The 24,643-nt window shown below is 42.7% G+C and overlaps 1 protein-coding gene across 1 annotated transcript; it reads right to left on the reverse strand.

Moving 5' to 3' along the window:
• Window positions 1-952: 952 nt before the first annotated feature.
• On the reverse strand, window positions 953-9,256 carry LOC120042530 (NACHT, LRR and PYD domains-containing protein 3-like; the record flags this gene model as incomplete). Its single annotated transcript, XM_038987370.1, has 8 exons — window positions 9,231-9,256; window positions 8,812-8,978; window positions 6,769-8,710; window positions 6,512-6,685; window positions 6,259-6,432; window positions 5,729-5,902; window positions 1,654-1,700; window positions 953-1,517 (listed from the first exon to the last, which is right to left on the reverse strand). Coding segments are annotated over exons 1-8 (3,269 nt in total), but the record flags the coding sequence as incomplete, so codon positions are not given.
• Between the last annotated feature and the right edge of the window lie 15,387 nt (window positions 9,257-24,643).

Below are 24,643 nucleotides of genomic sequence, written 5' to 3' on the forward strand. Positions count from 1 at the left end.
TCTGTCTGTAGGTCCAACAGAACACATTAAAACACACACCTACTACTAATCTAACTGTCTGTAGGTCCAACAGAACACATTAAACACACTACTACTACTAATCTAACTGTCTGTAGGTCCAACAGAACACATTAAAACACACCACTACTACTAATCTAACTGTCTGTAGGTCCAACAGAACACATTAAAACACACCACTACTACTAATCTAACTGTATGTAGGTCCAACAGAACACATTAAAACACACCACTACTACTAATCTAACTGTCTGTAGGTCCACCAGAACACATTAAAACACACCACTACTACTAATCTAACTATCTGTAGGTCCACCAGAACACATTACAACACACCACTACTACTAATCTAACTGTCTGTAGGTCCAACAGAACAAAATAAAACACACCACTACTACTAATCTAACTGTCTGTAGGTCCAACAGAACACATTAAAACACCACTACTACTAACCTAACTGTCTGTAGGACCAACAGAACACATTAAAACACACCACTACTACTAACCTAACTGTCTGTAGGACCAACAGAACACATTAAAACACACCACTACTACTAATCTAACTGTCTGTATGTCCACCAGAACACATTACAACACACCACTACTACTAATCTAACTGTCTGTAGGTCCAACAGAACACATTAAAACACACCACTACTACTAATCTATCTGTCTGTAGGTCCAACAGAACACATTAAAACACACACCTACTACTAATCTAACTGTCTGTAGGTCCAACAGAACACATTAAAACACACCACTACTACAAATCTAACTGTCTGTAGGTCCAACAGAACACATTAAAACACACCACTACTACTAATCTAACTGTCTGTAGGTCCAACAGAACACATTAAAACACACCACTACTACTAATCTAATTGTAGAAATGATTCCAGAGGAAAACAAATGATAAAACATTGCTATGACTCACCTCTGAATGTGTTTCTGACACAGGGTCACTGAGGAGGAGGAGTAATCCCCAAGCCTAACCCCAAACACAGGATAGAGGGGTTCAGTGAATGTGGTGTGTTCTGTGTGAAGGTGTTTCAGTGTACCAGAGGAGACAATATAGAAGGACAAAGTACCAACTGGCCAGTCCAGATACACACCAACTCTGTTAGATCCAGGACCATGGAGGGATCTGTTGACTCCAGCATGGCTAAACATATAATGTCTACCAGTGCAAGGATAATCATAGTAGCTTAAACTCCAGGACTTCCCATTGTGTCCAGTCCTACTGTCATCCTCCCCTCCCTTCCTCTTCATTCCTTTGTACACCACACCAATGTCAGCCCCCTCACCATCCCTCTCCACCTCCCAGTAATAACGACCTCCAGATAAGCCTTCTCTGCAGAGAACTTGGAGATAACAGTCAAATCTGTCTGGATGGTCTTCATAATGCTGCTCCTCCACCACCCGTGTCACCTTCCTGTTCCCCTCAGACAGTATCAGGTATTGGTTTGCTGTATTTGGGTCCAGGGTGAGATGACAGGCATCTGTAGACAAAAGGAGAGTTTAATTAAACCACATCTTCATATAAAATGTTGTTTTGTAGGAACATAACAAGTATTGCTTAGTTACTATGTTACTATAGTTCTGAATATGCAGTTAATTAGGATTAAAGTGACTTACATTTCCCCAGCCCTGATTTCAGCCTGCACTCTCCACCATGACCCACACTGTAGGAGAAACAGGTTATTGACTGACAAAGACCTAATAAAGCAGTTAACATTTAAACCATATTGTTGTGTTCTGGTGCACTATCCAAGTTCATTACTAGAGACATACAGGTATTCTATCCTACCTACTGCATACAGAACGGAGTACAATTCATTACTAGAGACATACAGGTATTCTATCCTACCTACTGCATACAGAACAGAGTACAATTCATTACTAGAGACATACAGGTATTCTATCCTACCTACTGCATACAGAACGGAGTACAATTCATTACTAGAGACATACAGGTATTCTATCCTACCTACTGCATACAGAATGGAGTACAATTCCAACAGGATATCAGAGATGCAGAAGAAGAGTATTCATGTGATGATGATGTATGCTGTGATGGAGTGCTAAGCCTGCTGGGTAAACTTCCCCCACTTACACTTCCGGCGCCGACCGAGATGGCCGCCTCGCTTACGCGTTCCTTGGAAAATATGCAGTATTTGTTTTTTTATGTGTTATTCCTTACATTGGTACCCCAGGTAATCTTAGGTTTCATTACATACAGTCGGGAGGAACTACTGAATATAAGAGCAACGTCAACTCACCATCGTTACAACCAGGAATATGACTCTCCCAAAGAGGATCCTGTGTTTTGCCTTCCACCCAATACAATGGATCTGATCCCAGCCGGTGACCCTAAACAGCGACGCCGAAAAAGGGGCAAACGAAGCGGTCTCCTGGTCAGGCTTCGGAGACGGGCACATCGCGCTCCACTCCCTAGCATACTACTCGCCAATGTCCAGTCTCTTGACAATAAGGTTGATGAAATTCGAGCACGGGTAACATTCCAGAGAGACATCAGAGATTGTAACGTTCTCTGCTTCACGGAAACATGGCTCACTCAAGAGACGCTAACGGAGTCGGTGCAGCCAGCTGGTTTCTTCACGCATCGCGCCGACAGAAACAAACATCTTTCTGGTAAGAAGAGGGGCGGGGGTGTATGCCTTATTATCAACGAGACATGGTGTGATCATAACAACATACAGGAACTCAAGTCATTCTGTTCACCAGATTTAGAATTCCTCACAATCAAATGTCGACCGCATTATCTACCAAGGGAATTCTCTTCGATCATAATCACAGCCGTATATATTCCCCCCCCAAGCAGACACATCGATGGCCCTGAACGAACTTTATCTGACTCTTTGTAAACTGGAAACCACACACCCTGAGGCTGCATTCATCGTAGCTGGGGATTTTAACAAGGCTAATCTAAAAACAAAACTCCCTAAATTCTATCAGCATATCGATTGTGCTACCAGGGCTGGAAAAACCCTAGATCATTGTTATACTAATTTCCGCGACGCATATAAGGCCCTCCCCCGCCCCCCTTTCGGAAAAGCTGACCACGACTCCATTTTGTTGATTCCAGCCTACAAACAGAAACTAAAACAACAAGCTCCCGCGCTCAGGTCTGTTCAACGCTGGTCCGACCAATCTGATTCCACGCTTCAAGACTGCTTCGATCACGTGGATTGGGATATGTTCCGCATTGCGTCCAACAACAACATTGACGAATACGCTGATTCGGTGAGCGAGTTCATTAGAAAGTGCATTGACGATGTCGTACCCACAGCAACGATTAAAACATTCTCAAACCAGAAACCGTGGATTGATGGCAGCATTCGCGTGAAATTGAATGCGCAAACCACTGCTTTTAACCAGGGCAAGGTGACCGGAAACATGACCGAATACAAACATTGTAGCTATTCCCTCCGCAAGGCAATCAAACAAGCTAAGTCCCAGTATAGAGACAAAGTAGAGTCGCAATTCAACAGCTCAGACACAAGAGGTATGTGGCAGGGTCTACAGTCAATCACGGATTACAAAAAGAAAACCAGCCCCGTCGCGGACCAGGATGTCTTGCTCCCAGACAGACTAAATAACTTTTTTGCTGGCTTTGAGGACAATACAGCGCCACTGACACGGCCCGCTACCAAAACCTGCGGGCTCTCCTTCACTGCAGCCGAGGTGAGTAAAACATTTAAACGTGTTAACCCTCGCAAGGCTGCAGGCCCAGACGGCATTCCCAGCCGCGTCCTCAGAGCATGCGCAGACCAGCTGGCTGGTGTGTTTAAGGACATATTCAATCAATCCTTATCACAGTCTGCTGTTCCCACATGCTTCAAGAGGGCCATGATTGTTCCTGTTCCCAAGAAAGCTAAGGTAACTGAGCTAAACGACTACCGCCCCGTAGCACTCACTTCCGTCATCAAGAAGTGCTTTGAGAGACTAGTCAAGGACCATATCACCTCCACCCTACCTGACACCCTAGACACACTCCAATTTGCTTACCGACCCAATAGGTCCACAGACAACGCAATCGCAACCACACTGCACACTGCCCTAACCCATCTGGACAAGAGGAATACCTACGTGAGAATGCTGTTCATCGACTACAGCTCAGCATTTAACACCATAGTACCCTCCAAACTCGTCATCAAGCTCGAGACCCTGGGTCTCGACCCCGCCCTGTGCACTGGGTCCTGAACTTCCTGACGGGCCGCCCCCAGGTGGTGAGGGTAGGTAACAACATCTCCACCCCGCTGATCCTCAACACTGGGGCCCCACAAGGGTGCGTTCTGAGCCCTCTCCTGTACTCCCTGTTCACCCACGACTGCGTGGCCATGTACGCCTCCAACTCAATCATCAAGTTTGCGGACGACACTACAGTGGTAGGCTTGATTACCAACAACGACGAGACGGCCTACAGGGAGGAGGTGAGGGCCCTCGGAGTGTGGTGTCAGGAAAATAATCTCACACTCAAAGTCAACAAAACAAAGGAGATGATTGTGGACTTCAGGAAACAGCAGAGGGAGCACCCCCCTATCCACATCGACGGGACAGTAGTGGAGAAGGTGGAAAGTTTTAAGTTCCTCGGTCTACACATCACGAACAAACTGAATTGGTCCACCCACACAGACAGCGTTGTGAAGAAGGCGCAGCAGCGCCTCTTCAACCTCAGGAGGCTGAAGAAATTCGGCTTGTCACCAAAAGCACTCACAACCTTCTACAGATGCACAATCGAGAGCATCCTGTCGGGCTGTATCACCGCCTGGTACGGCAACTGCTAAGCCCACAACCGTAAGGCTCTCCAGAGGGTAGTGAGGTCTGCACAACGCATCACCGGGGGCAACTACCTGCCATCCAGGACACCTACACCACCCGATGTCACAGGAAGGCCATAAAGATCATCAAGGACAACAACCACCCGAGCCACTGCCTGTTCACCTCGCTATCATCCAGAAGGTGAGGTCAGTACAGGTGCATCAAAGCAGGGACCGAGAGACTGAAAAACAGCTTCTATCTCAAGGCCATCAGACTGTTAAACAGCCACCACTAACATTTAGTGGCCGCTGCCAACATACTGACTCAACTCCAGCCACTTTAATAATGGGAATTGATGGAAATTATGTAAAGATTTATCACTAGCCACTCTAAACAATGCCACTTAATATAATGTTTACATACCCTACATTACTCATCTCATATGTATATGTATATACTGTACTGTATATCATCCACTGCATCTTGCCATCTTTATGTAACACATGTATCACTAGCCACTTTAAACTATGCCACTTTATGTTTACATACCCTACATTACTCATCTCATATGTATATACTGTACTCGATACCATCTACTGCATCTTGCCTATGCCGTTCCGTACCATCACTCATTCATATATCTTTACGTACATATTCTTTATCCCTTTCCACTTGTATGTATAAGGTAGTAGTTATGGAATTGTTAGGTTAGATTACTTGTTGGTTATTACTGCATTGTCGGAACTAGAAGCACAAGCATTTCGCTACACTCGCATTAACATCTGCTAACCATGTGTATGTGACAAATAAAATTTGATTTGATTTGATTTAATTTAATTCTCTCATCATGTCCTCATGTTACTGACCCTACTACACTGCATATGACACAACTGCTGCTCACACTATTAGGACATCTATTCTGACTTACTTCAGCTTCATCAGTTTATATGTGGGATCCACCAGAGCAGCTGAAAGCAGTCCCCCTGCAGAGTCTCCTGGGTGATTGTAGCTCAGGTCCAGCTCTTTCAGGTGGGAGGGGTTTGACCTCAGAGCTGAAGACAGAGCAGCACAGCCCTCCTCTGTGACCAGACAGCCAGACAGCCTACAGAGAGACACAACAGCTGTCTAGGTTGGTGTACTGGTGTCAATCGTCTTGTAGGACACCCGTACATTTGTCCATGACACAAACATTGTCATGAAACATCAGATTTTCAGAGTATTTGTTTTACTAAGCTCAGTACTGACCTGACTGAAACAGTTGTACTTACCCCAGTGTGTGTAGTTTACAGTCTGGATCCTCCAGTCCAGCAGACAGCAGTGTAACTCAGCTCAGTACCAACCTGACTGAAACAGCTGTACTTACCCCAGTGTGTGTAGTTTACAGTCTGGATCCTCCAGTCCAGCAGACAGCAGTGTAACTCAGCTCAGTACCAACCTGACTGAAACAGCTGTACTTACCCCAGTGTGTGTAGTTTACAGTCTGGATCCTCCAGTCCAGCAGACAGCAGTGTAACTCCTGAGTCTTGCAGGTCATTGTCTCTCAGCTCCAGTTGTTTCAGTTGTGAGTTGGGTGAACTCAGGACTGAGGCAAGATTTGAACAGCAACCCTCTGTCAGACCACACTGACCAAGACTAGAGGGCAGAAGAGCACATGATTAACACATGTTTAAAACATCCACATAATAACTAATTGTCAAGATATTTAACTCACACTAGTGTCTGTATGTTGCAGAGTGGACTGGTTAGTCCAACACAGAGCAGCTTCATTCCTCTGTCTTCCAGGTCATTGTTGCTGAGGTCCAGTTCTCTCAGGGGGGAGTTTGGTGTCTGCAGAGCTGAGGCCAGAGTCTCACAGGATTTATATGTGAGTTTACAGCCATCCAGTCTGGAGAGAGGAGATAATCTGTTAGATATACAAATCCTTCATTATAATGATACTGTAAACATCAACTCAATAACAGAACTTACAGTGCTCTCTTGCAGGTTTTCACTACCGGCAGCAACCTCTGATAACCTTTCTCTGATGTGTTGTATGTCTTCAGGTCAAACTCCTCCAGCACCTCCTCTGACATCAGTAACAGGTAGGCCAGGGCTGAACATTGGTCAGGTTTAAGCTCTGTTTCTGAAAGAGTTCCTGATCGCAGGGAGGTCTGCATGTCTTCAACTAGAGAGTTGGCACCAAGTTCATTCAGACAGTGGAACAAGTTGATGATCCTTTCTGGTGAGGATTCCTCCTCGATCTTGTCTGAAAGGTACCTGACTGTTTCCTCATTGGTCTGTGTTGTACTTCCTACCTGTGTTAGAAGGACTCGTAACAGATTCTGATTGGACTCCAGTGAGAGACCCAGAAGGAAGCGGAGGAACAGGTCCAGGTGTCCATTCTCGCTCTTCAAGGCCTGGTCCACTGCTGTCCTGTGTAAGTCAGACAACTTGTCTGACTTCAACACGTCCCACTTCAACACGTCTGACTTCAACACGTCTGACTTCAACACGTCTGACTTCAACACGTCTGACTTCAACACGTCTGACTTCAACACGTCTGACTTCAACACGTCTGACGTCCTAATTTTGAATCGTCTTATTTCATAACAACTTTTACGCATACGGAATGCTTTGGATGGGAAGAAATGTTCCTTCTTGCCCAGACATGATTCTAAAGCATGCACTGCTGCTAGAAACTCCTGAATGCTCAGATGCACAAAGCTGTAGACCTTCTCTTGGTACAGCCCAGATTCTTCTTTAAAGATCTCTGTACACAATGCTGAAGACTCTGATGCCTCTGTGACATCAAGGCCACACTCTCTCAGGTCCTCCTCATAGAAGATCAGATTGCCCTTCTGCAGCTGTTGGAAAGCCAGCTTTGCCAGTTTCAGGATCATCTCTTTGTCTGACTGAGACAGTTCCTTTGGATTTATCTCTTTGGCTTTGTTGTACTTCCTGTTCTTCAAAATGATTTGGATGAGTATGAAGTGTGAGCACATCTGGGTCAGAGTTTTGGGGACTTCATCCTTCTCTGTCTCTTTCAGGATCATCTCAAGGACAGTGGCTGATATCCAACAGAAGACTGGTATGTGGCACATGATGTGGAGGATCCTTGATTTCTTCATGTGTTTGATGATTTCATTGGCCATGTTCTGATCTGTGATTTTCTTCCTGAAGTACTCCTCCTTCTGTGGATCATTGAACCCTCGTAACTCTGTCACCTGGTCAACGCACTCAGGAGGGATCTGATTGGCTGCTGCAGGCCTTGAGGTTATCCAGAGGAGAGCAGAGGGAAGCAGATTCTTTTCAATGAGGTTTGTCAGCAGCACATCTACTGAGGTTGGCTTCGTGACATCACAGCACTTCTCATTGTTTTTGAAGTCTAGAGGAAGTCGACACTCATCCAGACCATCAAAAATGAAAACAGTTTTGGTTTCACCATCTTCAATGCTGTCAATCTCTTTCAGCTCTGAGAAGTAGTGGGAAAGAAGTTGCACCAGACTGTATTGGTCCTTTTTCAGGTTCAGATCACGGAAAGGAAGAGGAAACATGAAATGAACGTCCTGATTTGCTTTTCCCTCTGCCCAGTCAAGGATGACCTTCTGCACAGAGACTGTTTTTCCAATGCCAGCGATTCCTTTTGTCAGTACAGTTCTGATAGGTTTGTCTTGTCCAGGTAAAGGCTTGAAGATGTCGTTGCATTTGATTGATGTCTCTTGTGTGGTTTGTTTCTTGGATGCCATCTCTATCTGTCTCACCTCATGTTCATTATTGAGCCCTCCACTTCCACCCTCTGTGATGTAGAGCTCTGTGTAGATGTCCTTGAACAGACTTTGGTTTCCATGGTGTCCAATTCCTTCAGATATGTGTTGATACTTGTGTTTCAGTTTAGCCTTAATGTCTTGTTGGACTGTCAGCAGAGTTTGACCTGTAGGAAAACAATGAGAGTTGAGACTCATACGTGTGTGTGTGTGTTTTATAAGGGCCTTTGTACCGTTCTTTGTAATATTGTATGAAACACAGTCTTACTTCTTCTGTCCAGAAGGTTGTGTGTGATCTTTAATGCATCCTCATTGTCCAAACTCTCCACTTCCTTATTGTCATCTGGTAATGGTTCCTGGCTGAAAGCAGGTGGCTGATCACTCTTCATTGATAGCAGGCTGGTTGTAGGTGACTCTGCTCTGGGCTTCTGGATACTGAACAAAACAGGGAGACAGATCACCTCATCAATATCACATCAATACCTCATGTACTTAATTTTAACAACTGTATAGTGGAACTTCTAGAAGTCCTGATGTTTCTTTTTAAAGCTACAGTCTGCAATTGGTAAATCCATTTGGGGCCTTTTAAATGAATGATGTAGACCTACAGTTTATGTAATGTGGGAACACCTTTCTCTTTAGTTTATATCTTTAAGATAACTGTATATTTTACATTTAATCTCTTACCTCTTAGAACTGGTGTCTTGAGTCATTTTAGAGGCAGTGGTCTCCTCTCTCTCCCCAGAGAGACTCATTTTAGAGGCAGTGGTCCCCTCCTCTCTCTCCCCAGAGAGACTCATTTTAGAGGCAGTGGTCTCCTCTCTCCCCCCAGAGAGACTCATTTTAGAGGCAGTGGTCCCCTCCTCTCTCTCCCCAGAGAGACTCATTTTAGAGGCAGTGGTTTCCTCCTCTCTCTCCCCAGAGAGACTCATTTTAGAGGCAGTGGTCTCCTCCTCTCTCTCCCCAGAGAGACTCATTTTAGAGGCAGTGGTCTCCTCCTCTCTCTCCCCAGAGAGACTCATTTTAGAGGCAGTGGTCTCCTCCTCTCTCTCCCCAGAGAGACTCATTTTAGAGGCAGTGGTCTCCTCTCTCTCACCAGAGAGACTCATTTTAGAAGCAGTAGTCCCCTCCTCTCTCTCACCAGAGAGACTCATTTTAGAAGCAGTAGTCTCCTCCTTTCTCTCCCCAGAGAGACTCATATTAGATGTAAGTCACAACTCACTCAGCTACAATAAGAAGAAACAGAACAGTCAACATTTCTGAACATTTTTGAAGAACCAATAACAATGACAACACTTTTTCTATCTGTGGTCAAAGAGTTCAATCAGCGACTTCATATTGTATTCAAACAATATGTTATTAAACATACACAGTCCAATATGTTATTAAACATACACAGTCCAATATGTTATTCTTTTGATTTGACTTGGATCCCCTGACTCCATAACAACAGCTAGTCTACCTGATTGGATCCCCTGACTCCATAACAACAGCTAGTCTACCTGGTTGGATCCCCATTAGCTGACTCCATAACAACAGCTAGTCTACCTGGTTGGATTCCCATTAGCTGACTCCATAACAACAGCTAGTCTACCCGGGGTACACACAACTAAAAATATGTTACAGTTTAGATTCACAGACGTAGTAGACATTATAAACATTCACCAAGTAGACATTACAGACCGTTAAATAGCTGACAGGTATTTATTCTATACCAAGGGAAGCCAGGCTTCCCCAAAACATTAACCAAGATCATTTTTATATAATGTATCTTTCGTCTCTCTGTGCTTCATAATTGTCCTTCAATTAGCAAGAGGCTGAATGTATCTCACAGGAGAAATAATCTGAGTGAAACAGCTCCCCTCTATCTCTCTACATGTAGACCATGTATCTGATGCTGTCTGGACAGTGAAACAGGGCCCCTCTATCTCTCTACATGTAGACCATGTATCTGATGCTGTCTGGACAGTGAAACAGAGCCCCTCTGTCTCTCTACATGTAGACAATGTATCTGATGCTGTCTGGTCAGTGAAACAGGGCCCCTCTGTCTCTCTACATGTAGACCATGTATCTGATGCTGTCTGGTCAGTGAAACAGGGCCCCTCTGTCTCTCTACATGTAGACCATGTATCTGATGCTGTCTGGACAGTGAAGCCCCCTCTGTCTCTCTACATGTAGACCATGTATCTGATGCTGTCTGGTCAGTGAAACAGGGCCCCTCTGTCTCTCTACATGTAGACCATGTATCTGATGCTGTCTGGACAGTGAAACAGGGCCTCTCTGTCTCTCTACATGTAGACCATGTATCTGATGCTGTCTGGACAGTGAAACAGGGCCCCTCTATCTCTCTACATGTAGACCATGTATCTGATGCTGTCTGGACAGTGAAACAGGGCCCCTCTGTCTCTCTACATGTAGACCATGTATCTGATGCTGTCTGGACAGTGAAACAGCACCCCTCTGTCTCCCTACATGTAGACCATGTATCTGATGCTGTCTGGACAGTGAAGCCCCCTCTGTCTCTCTACATGTAGACCATGTATCTGATGCTGTCTGGTCCAAACGAGTATGACACTGTTGCCCGAAGCATTGAAAGTAAGGGAAGCCAGCGAGCATTTGGCCCTTAATAAATAAAAAATATTAGAAATTAGCCAATCGGAGTTGAGCTAACCTGAGCGAGCTCAACTGTGAATGGTCCTGGCGCACCAAAAAAAGGTGTCAAGGTACACCAGTTTGGATTTTGGAGTCATTCCTCTCAAATTACCATTGAGAGCATAAGTGATCCGATTCAGGAAACTAGGTGTATGTCGCAAGTCACAAGTCACGACTTAACAGGAGAGCCGTTTGAACATAATTTTTTTTTTAATCAAAATACATTTTTAGGCAGAAATGCCTTCTTGAATGTGTGAACTTTCATGTGCCTTAATAACAAACTCGTATGCCGTCTGTAAATATGAATAAGACTGTTAAATTAGGAGCCTTGTTGGTTAAGCCACAGAAAAAGTTAGCAACCTTCCCACTAGCCATGATTGGCTGAGATGATGAGTGGGCTGGACATGCCGAGAGAGGAGTTATGATTGGTCTGCCATAGAAGCTGGTCAGTCTGTGTTGGTAATCCTGTCGAACGCGGCTTTTTAAAATAAATGTATTGTGTAGTGGAGCTGCATAAGTGTGGCTCTCCACTTTCTGGAGGATCAAGTTCTAAAATCAGTGGAATTAGAGTCTGATAGATAAAGAGATGGAGAAAACACCTGTCTCCAGATTACATCTTCAAACTAAGGGCAACCGTGGCATGGAATTCCTGACAGGGAGACGCGTCCATACACGATGATGTATACAGGTAAGATAGTCTAGAGTTAGCTAGCAAACATTACAATTTCAGATATTACACATTTTCTAATTTTGACAGAAAGTGGTTTAATTTCAAGCTAAAGTGTACTGTTAGCTAGCTAGCTGATGTTATTATTAGTTTCCCAGAGCCATTTGCTGTTCTAGTTAGAGCCTAATGTTAGCTAGCTAACATTGAACATGGTTGGTTAGCTCCCAGCACTGTTTATTGTTTAACTAGCTAACGTTGGCTGGCAGACTCGTTAGCTAACTTTACGTGAAGTGTGTACAACATCCGGTGAATATGGCCGGTGTCAGTAAACGTCTGCAAAAAAGCGTAATGAAATTGTTGCCAGCAGAGCTGGTTAGGCTGTTTTCATTTTATCCAGAGGTAAACAAATCATCGGCCAGAGGGTCAAGTGTGCACTTCGAGAGGACAAAGAGGGGTGGGGCAAAAGGTCAGGGTGAAAGTGTAAATGATAACATTGTGCATGACACAAGTAATTTTTACAACAATTGTTTACAGACAGATTATTTAACTTGTATCACAATTCCAATGGGTCAGACATTTACATACACTAAGTTGACTGTGCCTTTAAACAGCTTGGAAAATTCCAGAAAATGATGTCATGGCTTTAGAAGCTTCTGATAGGCTAATTTACATCATTTGAGTCAATTGGAGGTGTACCTGTGGATGTATTTCAAGGCCTACCTTCAAACTCAGGGCCTCTTTACTTGACATGATGGGAAAATCAAAAGAAATCAGCCAAGACCTCAGAAAAAAGATTGTAGACCTCCACAAATCTGGTTCATCCTTGGGAGCAATTTCCAAACACCTGAAGGTACCACGTTCATCTGTACAAACAATAATACGCAAGTATAAAGACCATGTGACCACGCAGCCGTCATACCGCTCAGGAAGGAGACGCGTTCTGTCTCTTAGAGATGAACGTACTTTCATGCGAAAAGTGCAAATCAATCGCAGAACAACAGCAAATGACCGTGTGAAGATGCTGGAGGAAACAGGTACAAAAGTATCTATATCCACAGTAAAACGAGTCCTATATCGACATAACCTGAAAGGCCGCTCAGCAAGGAAGAAGCCACTGCACCAAAACCACCATAAAAAAGCCAGACTACGGTTTGCAACTGCACATGGGGACAAAGACCGTACTTTTTGGAGAAATGTCCTCTGGTCTGATGATACAAAAATAGAACTGTTTGGCCATAATGACCATTGTTATGTTTGGAGGAAAAAGGGGGAGGCTTGCAAGCCGAAGAACACCATCCTAACCGTGAAGCACGGGGGTGGCAGCAACATGTTGTGGGGGTGCTTTGCTGCAGGAGGGACTGGTGCACTTCACAAAATAGATGGCATCATGAGGGAGGAAAATGATGTGGATATATTGAAGCAACACCATAAGACATCAGTCAGGAAGTTAAAGCTTGGTCGCAAATGGGTCTTCCAAATGGACAATGACCCCAAGCATACTTCCAAAGTTGTGGCAAAATGGCTTAAGGACAACAAAGTCAAGGTATTGGAGTGGCCATCACAAAGCCCTGACCTCAATCATATAGAAAATTTGTGGTCAGAATAAAAAAGCATGTGCGAGCAAGGAGGCCTACAAACCTGACTCAGTTACACCAGCTCTGTCAGGAGGAATGGGCCAAAATTCACTCAACTTATTGTGGGAAGCTTGTGGAAGGCTACCCGAAACGTTTCGCCCAAATTAAACAGTTTAAAGGCAATACTACCAAATACTAATTGAGTGTATGTAAACTTCTGACCCACTGGGAATGTGATGAAAGAAATAAAAGCTGAAATAAATCAATCTCTCTACTATTATTCTGACATTCCACATTCTTAAAATAAAGTGGTGATCCTAACTGACCTAAGACAGGGAATTTTTACTTGGATTAAATGTCAGAAATTGTGAAAAACTGAGTTTAAATGTATGTGTATATAAACTTCCGACTTCAACTGTAATTCTCCATACTGGCCAATGATTATAACTGCGAATCTGATCCAACCATTAATTCATACGTTGTTGTGTTCTGGCCTGAGAGGATAGAAGTTAAATATGAAGCTAGATGTAGAAGGCTCATGTTAACTAGCTAACGTTGCCCACGAATGGAAGTTAAATATGAAGCTAGATGTAGAAGGCTAATGTTAACTAGCTAACGTTGCCCATGAATGGAAGTTAAATATGTAGCTAGATGTAGAAGGCTCGTGTTAACTAGCTAACGTTGCCCATGAATGGAAGTTAGGCTAGCGGGCAAGCATTTTAGCCAGGTAGCCTAGGACAACAAACAAGAAAAGCGTGTACTGAATGACAGAGTGATAGACCGTGTACTGTATGACAGAGTGATAGACCGTGTACTGTATGACAGAGTGATAGACCGTGTACTGTATGACAGAGTGATAGACCGTGTACTGTATGACAGAGTGATAGACCGTGTACTCTATAACAGAGTGATAGACCGTGTACTGTATGACAGAGTGATAGACCGTGTACTGTATGACAGAGTGATAGACCGTGTACTGTATGACAGAGTGATAGACCGTGTACTCTATAACAGAGTGATAGACCGTGTACTGTATGACAGAGTGATAGACCGTGTACTCTATGACAGAGTGATAGACCGTGTACTGTATGACAGTTATAGACCGTGTACTCTATGACAGAGTGATAGACCGTGTACTCTATAACAGAGTGATAGACCGTGTACTGTATGACAGAGTGATAGACCGTGTACTGTATGACAGAGTGATAGACCGTGTACTCTATGACAGAGTGATAGACCGTGTACTGTATGACAGAGTGATAGACCGTGTACTGTATGACAGAGTGATAGACCGTGTACTGTATGACAGAGTGATAGACCGTGTACTGTATGACAGAGTGATAGACCGTGTACTCTATGACAGAGTGATAGACCGTGTACTGTATGACAGAGTGATAGACCGTGTACTGTATGACAGAGTGATAGACCGTGTACTGTATGACAGAGTGATAGACCGTGTACTCTATAACAGAGTGATAGACCGTGTACTCTATAACAGAGTGATAGACCGTGTACTCTATGACAGAGTGATAGACCGTGTACTCTATGACAGAGTGATAGACCGTGTACTCTATAACAGAGTGATAGACCGTGTACTCTATGACAGAGTGATAGACCGTGTACTGTATGACAGAGTGATAGACCGTGTACTCTATAACAGAGTGATATACCGTGTACTCTATAACAGAGTGATAGACCGTGTACTCTATAACAGAGTGATAGACCGTGTACTCTATAACAGAGTGATAGACCGTGTACTCTATGACAGAGTGATAGACCGTGTACTCTATAACAGAGTGATAGACCGTGTACTCTATAACAGAGTGATAGACCGTGTACTGTATGACAGAGTGATAGACCGTGTACTGTATGACAGAGTGATAGACCGTGTTGTCAACATGACAGAGAGGAGGATGTCATTGGTGTTTCTCTACAATTAGGGTGAGTCAACATGTTTTTTCTACTTGTATGAACACGCACACACAGACATCAGTACCATGAACCGTTCTTTACAACGTGCAGTAACTCTCTGTGGTTGTAAATTAATAGTTGTTTCGTGGTCCAAAAATGTCGGAAACATTAACTTGCTTGACCTTGCTGTAGGTCATGTAACTGTCTGTTAAATACAATATGTTTTCCGGACTTAACCGGACAGATGTTGCTCTCCGGTTTTGTGATAAAGACAAAGGTGTGGTTTGAATTTATTCTGCCACTGTGTCTTCTTATTGTCTCAGACTTAGTACTTATATATTAATAACAGTGATTTTACCCACGCACCGATACTGGTGGGACCTCATAATTGGCGTGGATGTAATGTGGACACCCCCGCTTTAGGCTTCTGTGGGACTGAACCTGTTGATGTAAGAGCTACGGAATGTTTTAATTATAGGCTATGTCCGGGCGTTCTCCGTTCTATTTTACAATCTGTATCGTGTCATTAAATATCAGCCACTATCGAGAACCACGGTCAGTAATACCCACATACATTTATAACGTTCTCCTGAAATTGTAGCTTACATTGTTGCACCATTCCATTCTGTTGTACAGGACCCCACCTATTCAACCTCTATTGTACACTTTTGTACACCTTCCAATGTTTCATGGATTCAACTTGAATATGAACATTTTCAGGATGAATCAAACCGCTGTATTTATTATTTATCAATATATTTCGTGTGAAAACGCTGTTGAATGGAAACTCCACCAGTAAATCTGTTGGCCAGCAAGTGGGTGTTTTCAGTGATTAAATTACATTTATTCAGCGCACGCGAGGGAACCACGTCTGCAAAGCCCGTTATGCAACTTAACAAGGTAAGTATGAATATAAACTAATGACAAGTGCGTAGGAAAGGCGTGCATAAGAAGGGCGTAATTTCGTAAAATTGGAATAGTGCCCTTAGTGAATACACACATGCACTGCTTGAGTTCACATGAGGTGCGATCAATTTATCTCGCCCGTTGTACTGGGTCTTCTATTCAGAAGAAGAAAGGTGTGCGGACAACGATTGAACCAGTGGGTAACATTACGCAACGGTGCACCGGCCAACTTATCGAGCGCACAGCAGTGAGCAAAACGGACCACCACTTTCCTGATCCGTGTCGCCAGAAAGCATTTTCAACGTTGATTTAGCCCTACATTCAAATAGTTTCTATGCCCATTGTTGCTCGTCACTTTTACTTGGCTGACTTGACTAAACAGAGTGTTTTCTTTAGTGACAGCTTTAAAGAATTCCGATTCACGTCTTCTAACGTAGTTTCGTCACGCGGTTAATAATCACGATAATGCGCTGTCCGTCACCTTTACCAATAATACCATACCTCATAGCCCTGTAGTCTATAACAATAATACCATACCTCATAGCCCTGTAGCCTATAACAATAATACCATACCTCATAGCCCTGTAGTCTATAACAATAATACCATACCTCATAGCCCTGTAGCCTATAACAATAATACCATACCTCATAGCCCTGTAGTCTATAACAATAATACCATACCTCATAGCCCTGTAGCCTATAACAATAATACCATACCTCATAGCCCTGTAGTCTATAACAATAATACCATACCTCATAGCCCTGTAGTCTATAACAATAATACCATACCTCATAGCCCTGTAGCCTATAACAATAATACCCTACCTCATAGCCCTGTAGCCTATAACAATAATACCATACCTCATAGCCCTGTAGCCTATAACAATAATACCATACCTCATAGCCCTGTAGTCTATAACAATAATACCATACCTCATAGCCCTGTAGCCTATAACAATAATACCATACCTCATATCCCTGTAGTCTATAACAATAATACCATACCTCATAGCCCTGTAGTCTATAACAATAATACCATACCTCATAGCCCTGTAGTCTATAACAATAATACCATACCTCATAGCCCTGTAGCCTAGAACAATAATACCATACCTCATAGCCCTGTAGTCTATAACAATAATACCATACCTCATATCCCTGTAGTCTATAACAATAATACCATACCTCATAGCCCTGTAGTCTATAACAATAATACCATACCTCATATCCCTGTAGTCTATAACAATAATACCATACCTCATAGCCCTGTAGTCTATAACAATAATACCATACCTCATAGCCCTGTAGTCTATAACAATAATACCATACCTCATATCCCTGTAGCCTAGAACAATAATACCATACCTCATAGCCCTGTAGTCTATAACAATAATACCATACCTCATAGCCCTGTAGTCTATAACAATAATACCATACCTCATATCCCTGTAGCCTAGAACAATAATACCATACCTCATAGCCCTGTAGTCTATAACAATAATACCATACCTCATAGCCCTGTAGTCTATAACAATAATACCATACCTCATAGCCCTGTAGCCTAGAACAATAATACCCTACCTCATAGCCCTGTAGCCTATATCACATCTTATTGATTAGGCTAATCACTATGAATCAACAACAATGTAAATACACCTAAAATAATCATTCTTTAAAGTTTAAATCAATATTGTATTAACTTGGCGGATGTTTAACCCCCTAAATCATCTCTCTCTTTATGATAATCTAACTTCTCAAAAATACTTTTCTACATGACATTCTAAAAGAACGCTGCAAACCTCTGAAAAAAATTGTTCCGACGATAACGTCCGTTACTTGCTCTACTTCCTCATACTAGTATTTCCTGTTTCAACTAGTGATGGGTCGTTCGATAACGATAACGGTTGTTTTTGAACGGATCTTTTTGGTGAACGTCGGTAACCGAATTGCACCGGTGAAAGAGCCGTTCATTTAGCTCCCTGGTTTCCATACAGCTACGAGGTGCTTTTTTAGCTCAAAACAACGATTACCTTCAGATAAATTACACAATAATTCTCTAAAGAGGGTGAATCCTTACTGCATAAACAATAACTAGTAAGTAGAGCGCGTCATTCTTTTCAAGGCTTTGTAGTGAGTAAAAAAAACAGGTGATCTAATAATTTAAATACTAGTTATCCACAAAAAGAAAAACGCCAACTTAATTTTTTGGCCAAAACTTTTGTATTATCTTAATGTTATGAATTTTAGTGACGTTGCCAATTCTTGTTCCCGAATTTATTTTGTTATTTGGTCCTCAAAACTTGAACTCGAGATTTGGAGAATACAGCGTTTCCCGCAACCATATGATTGGTCGGGTAAGATAACGCGTCATCACACTCCCTCATCTGATTGGTCGGGTAGGCGGACCTTCTGACTTTGTCCGACAGGACAAAATCGATTTGAACGGTCCTCTTTCTCGAGCGCTGACATCGTATTTTTCCGAGTTCCCTGTTGTTGTGAACGCGGCATAAACTTTTCACATTAGCCCTTCATTTAGTTTCAATACCCATTGCTACACGTCACTTTTACTTGGCCGAAATGACGAGAAGGACTTTTATTTTTCAAAGAAACTACTTTAGGTGATACACGTCTTTCTCCGGGAAGTGAATGAGCGCAAAGATAATAATCACTGTCATGTGCAGTCAATCGCCCATACCCTACCTCATAACCCTGTAGCCTATAATATAACATTGATACATATTGACTAGGCTGATCAATATGAATCAGCATCAATGTAAGGAAGCCTAAAATAATCATTATTGAAAGTTGAAATCAGTATTGTAATAACTTAACAATTCTGCGGATGTCTTACCCCCTAAATCACTTCTCTCTGCGATGGCCTAACTTCTACAAAACACTTTTCTACATAAAATTGTAAAATAACGCTACAAACCTTAGAAACATTTTTCTTCGACCGATATTGTGCATTTTTCCCCTTTACTTCCTTATAAATGTACTTCCTATTTCAACACAGTGGGCTGGTTCAACATGTATACGTTTATATTATATATTCATATTTGTGTCATGTAACGTTTTCATACAGATTGAGTGATGTTTTGCAGTATTCAGCCCATAGAATAGGAATATCTGGTTAAAATATATTTTAATTTTTTTTCAGGATTTGATTGAGTGATGTTTTGCAGTGCTACCAGCAGAGGGCAGTGTGACAACAACCAGGTTTGGCAGAAGGACGCTAGATGGTCATTTCTCTGTTGTGGTAACATGATAGGATGGGTAACCAATGATATACAATGGTTCTGCAGACCCCCCAAAATATTAATTATAATGTATAGCATATGAAGTTAAAAATAGACACATTCACACATAGAGACCAACACACATTTACATACACAGAGACCAACACACATTCACATAGACACACACATAAATACATTCAATTCCTTTTCCTTTCATTTATTGAAAATGTATTTGACAGGGATACTGCACATCAATCAACATTTCTGTAAATGAGACAGATTTAACCAGCTAGCTAGTTTAACTGTAGTCCCTGGGCAGGTAGATAAACATAGGTTGAAAAGCTCCTTATATGTCCTTCAGAGACTCACAAGTCATTGGTAAAGGAGTGACAGGTTACACAGCTCCTTATATGTCCTTCAGACACTCTCAAGTCATTGGTAAAGGAGTGACAGGTTACACAGCTCCTTATATGTCCTTCAGACACTCTCAAGTCATTGGTAAAGGGGTGACAGGTTACACAGCTCCTTATGTCTGTCAATGGTCAATGTGTTCCAGACGTGAGGCTCTCACTGAGAAAGCTGCTGATAGACTGAGGTGGTTGTGTTGATATTCAGTCTCTCTCATGAACCTCTAACAGGCCAACACTGTACAATATATTCATAAAATACATTTCTGTGGTTTTATGTTGAATGCCAAATTCTCAGAGCCAGTTTCACAGACACATTCCCAGTGATAATGCAAATACAGTAAGTACATTCCAATAACATCACAATACACGTTTACAATCCATATGTAACACATGTTTACAATCTCCTCCAATAGGGTGTTATTTCAGATGGTAATCCTAGACTCTCCTGTCCCCCTCATCTCCTCCAATAGGGTGTCATTTCAGATGGTAATCCTAGACTCTCCTCATCTCCTCCAATAGGGTGTCATTTCAGATGGTAATCCTAGACTCTCCTCATCTCCTCCAATAGGGTGTCATTTCAGATGGTAATCCTAGACTCTCCTCATCTCCTCCAATAGGGTGTTATTTCAGATGGTAATCCTAGACTCTCCTGTCCCCCGCATCTCCTCCAATAGGGTGTCATTTCAGATGGTAATCCTAGACTCTCCTCATCTCCTCCAATAGGATGTCATTTCAGATGGTAATCCTAGACTCTCCTCATCTCCTCCAATAGGATGTCATTTCAGATGGTAATCCTAGACTCTCCTCATCTCCTCCAATAGGATGTCATTTCAGATGGTAATCCTAGACTCTCCTCATCTCCTCCAATAGGATGTCATTTCAGATGGTAATCCTAGACTCTCCTCATCTCCTCCAATAGGATGTCATTTCAGATGGTAATCCGTTTTCTAATACTCATACTAACCACACTAACCGTACTATTTGTGACGTGATTTGAGTTTATAGTATGCTTATTGGTCATAGTATGATATAGTTTAACATGCCAAAAGTTCCCGGATGTCGTACTAAATTCGCCAACATATTAAATTTACACGCAGAGGGCACTACTTCCGTACTTTAGGGCCCATAATGCAATTCTTCAGGAAATGGGCGGGGCTACACATCGTTTTCAGATTTGAAGAAAATGGCGGAAAATATGTTGCTGAATCAGTCCAACGAGAGCGGAGACAAATTCATTACTTAACTAATTATGACAAATGTCAAGAAACTGTTGAGCAATGAAATAAAGCAATGCCTTTTCAAATAAGTTACCTTACACGTTATGTTGGCTGACAATTTGTTAGCTACGCTGTCCTTGTGAACCACATAGCATATCATTACAGCTGTATGTACCGGTATGTTAGCTACCTACCTAACGTTACAGTAGTTGGCTACTTATACATCAAACGTGTCAGTATATTAACTACAGGCTAACTAACTACTCAACGTTTATTGACTTGATTATTCCCGTCATTCTTAGCTAAATGGTATAGTCGTTGTGCTTTCGTAAATTCTGTCTCTACTCCGATTTCAGAGCATCTCGCCTGAGACCAGAGCGCAGAATAATGAATTTACGAGCCGCTCAACACCCGTTGAATATGGCCAGTGGCAGTAAACGTCGGGGGGAAAAAGCGTAATTAAATTGTTTCTAGCAGCACCCGAAAGCTCAAATCAACCCAACTCCTCGTCCAGAGAGTCCAGGACTCCAGATTTAATTTAATAACACACCCAAAGTCGAACAATGTCTAACTAGTAATTTGATACGCTAACTAGCTAGCAAGAGGTTGCATAGCAACAGCATCAACTTCCGGTAGAGAAGGCAAAGAGCTGGTTGGTTACAGTATACTAAAATGAACTAATAGTATGTAGTATATACTCATTAAGTATGTAGTATACAGTATACTAAAATGAACTAATAGTATGTAGATATACTCATTAAGTATGTAGTATACAGTATACTAAAATGAACTAATAGTATGTAGTATATACTCATTACGTACATAGTATACAGTATACTGAAATGAACTAATAGTATGTAGTATATACTCATTAAGTATGTAGTATACAGTATACTAAAATGAACTAATAGTATGTAGTATATACTCATTAAGTATGTAGTATACAGTATGTATACTACACTACTTTAGACCAGGGCCCTATTCCCTATATAGTGCACTACTTTTGACCAGGGGCCTATTCCCTATGTAGGGCACTACTTTTGACCAGAGCCCTATTCCCTATGTAGTGCACTACTTTAGACCAGGGCCCTATTCCCTATGTAGTGCACTACTTTAGACCAGGGCCCTATTCCCTATGTAGTGCACTACTTTAGACCAGGGCCCTATTCCCTATGTAGTGCACTACTTTAGACCAGAGCCCTATTCCCTATGTAGTGCACTACTTTAGACCAGAGCCCTATTCCCTATATAGTGCACTACTTTAGACCAGGGCCCTATTCCCTATATAGTGCACTACTTTAGACCAGAGCCCTATTCCCTATATAGTGCACTACTTTAGACCAGGGCCCTATTCCCTATGTAGTGCACTACTTTAGACCAGGGCCCTATTCCCTATATAGTGCACTACTTTAGACCAGGGCCCTATTCCCTATGTAGTGCACTACTTTTGACCAGGGCCCTATTCCCTATGTAGTGCACTACTTTAGACCAGGGCCCTATTCCCTATGTAGTGCACTACTTTAGACCAGGGCCCTATTCCCTATGTAGTGCACTACTTTAGACCAGGGCCCTATTCCCTATGTAGTGCACTACTTTTGACCAGAGCCCTATTCCCTATGTAGTGCACTACTTTAGACCAGGGCCCTATTCCCTATGTAGTGCACTACTTTAGACCAGAGCCCTATTCCCTATGTAGTGCACTACTTTAGACCAGGGCCCTATTCCCTATGTAGTGCACTACTTTAGACCAGGGCCCTATTCCCTATGTAGTGCACTACTTTAGACCAGAGCCCTATTCCCTATGTAGTGCACTACTTTAGACCAGGGCCCTATTCCCTATGTAGTGCACTACTTTAGACCAGGGCCCTATTCCCTATATAGTGCACTACTTTAGACCAGGGCCCAATTCCCTATGTAGTGCACTACTTTAGACCAGGGCCCTATTCCCTATGTAGTGCACTACTTTAGACCAGGGCCCAATTCCCTATGTAGTGCACTACTTTAGACCAGGGCCCTATTCCCTATGTAGTGCACTACTTTAGACCAGGGCCCTATTCCCTATGTAGTGCACTACTTTAGACCAGGGCCCTATTCCCTATGTAGTGCACTACTTTAGACCAGGGCCCTATTCCCTATGTAGTGCACTACTTTAGACCAGAGCCATATTCCCTATGTAGTGCACTACTTTAGACCAGGGCCCTATTCCCTATGTAGTGCACTACTTTAGACCAGAGCCCTATTCCCTATGTAGTGCACTACTTTAGACCAGGGCCCTATTCCCTATGTAGTGCACTACTTTAGACCAGGGCCCTATTCCCTATGTAGTGCACTACTTTAGACCAGGGCCCTATTCCCTATATAGTGCACTACTTTAGACCAGGGCCCTATTCCCTATGTAGTGCACTACTTTAGACCAGGGCTCTATTCCCTATGTAGTGCACTACTTTAGACCAGGGCCCTATTCCCTATGTAGTGCACTACTTTAGACCAGGGCCCTATTCCCTATGTAGTGCACTACTTTAGACCAGGGCCCATAGGGCTCTGTATAGGGAATAGGATGCCATTTGGTACAGCTTTGGCTGATCAGTAAAGGTCAAGGGTCATGCTCAGGGGGTTACCATGGAGATAGAGGAATATGTAGAATTAAAACGGGACGGCCAAGCCTACTCCTGGAATGATACTACTGGCCGTGCAGGCTTTTGCTCCGACCCTGCTCTAACACACCTGAATCTACTAATCAGTCGAATCAGAACCTTGACTGGCAGAATGAGGTGTGTTAGAGCAGGGCTGAAGCAAAAGCCTGCAGACCCAGTAGATTTCCTGTGTGTGTAGTTATGTTTCCATCTGTAATCTCAGTCCATGATTGGATCTTGGTCACCTCTTTTATATTCTTTGTATAGTATTTCTGAACAGGTGTGTTATGATCCTAGCAGACGTGTGTAGGAATGGTCACGTAACAGGTGTGTATGAATGATCACGTAACAGGTGTGTATGTAACAGGTGTGTATGAATGATCACGTAACAGGTGTGTATGTAACAGGTGTGTATGAATGCTCATGTAACAGGTGTGTATGTAACAGGTGTGTATGAATGCTCATGTAACAGGTGTGTATGTAACAGGTGTGTATGTAACAGGTGTGTATGAATGCTCACGTAACAGGTGTGTATGAATGATCATGTAACAGGTGTGTATGAATGATCACGTAACAGGTGTGTATGAATGATCACGTAACAGGTGTGTATGTAACAGGTGTATATGTAACAGGTGTGTGTACAGTAAACTACCCAGAAACAGAATACATTCTCTTTATCATGTTAAAACTCCAACAAGAGCACTATGGAACCATTTTAGGAACCAAAAACTAATTTTATTTGGAATGCTAAGCCAGACAAATTTAAACGTGCCTATTTATATAATGAATATATATAATGAGCTGGTCCCAGCTCTCTTCAGGTCATTGACCAGGTCCTGCCGTGTAGTTCTGGGCTGATCCCTCACCTTCCTCATGATCATTGATGCCCCACGA

Source organism: Salvelinus namaycush, unplaced genomic scaffold, assembly GCF_016432855.1.
Source record: "Salvelinus namaycush isolate Seneca unplaced genomic scaffold, SaNama_1.0 Scaffold707, whole genome shotgun sequence".
Lineage (NCBI taxonomy): Eukaryota > Metazoa > Chordata > Actinopteri > Salmoniformes > Salmonidae > Salvelinus > Salvelinus namaycush.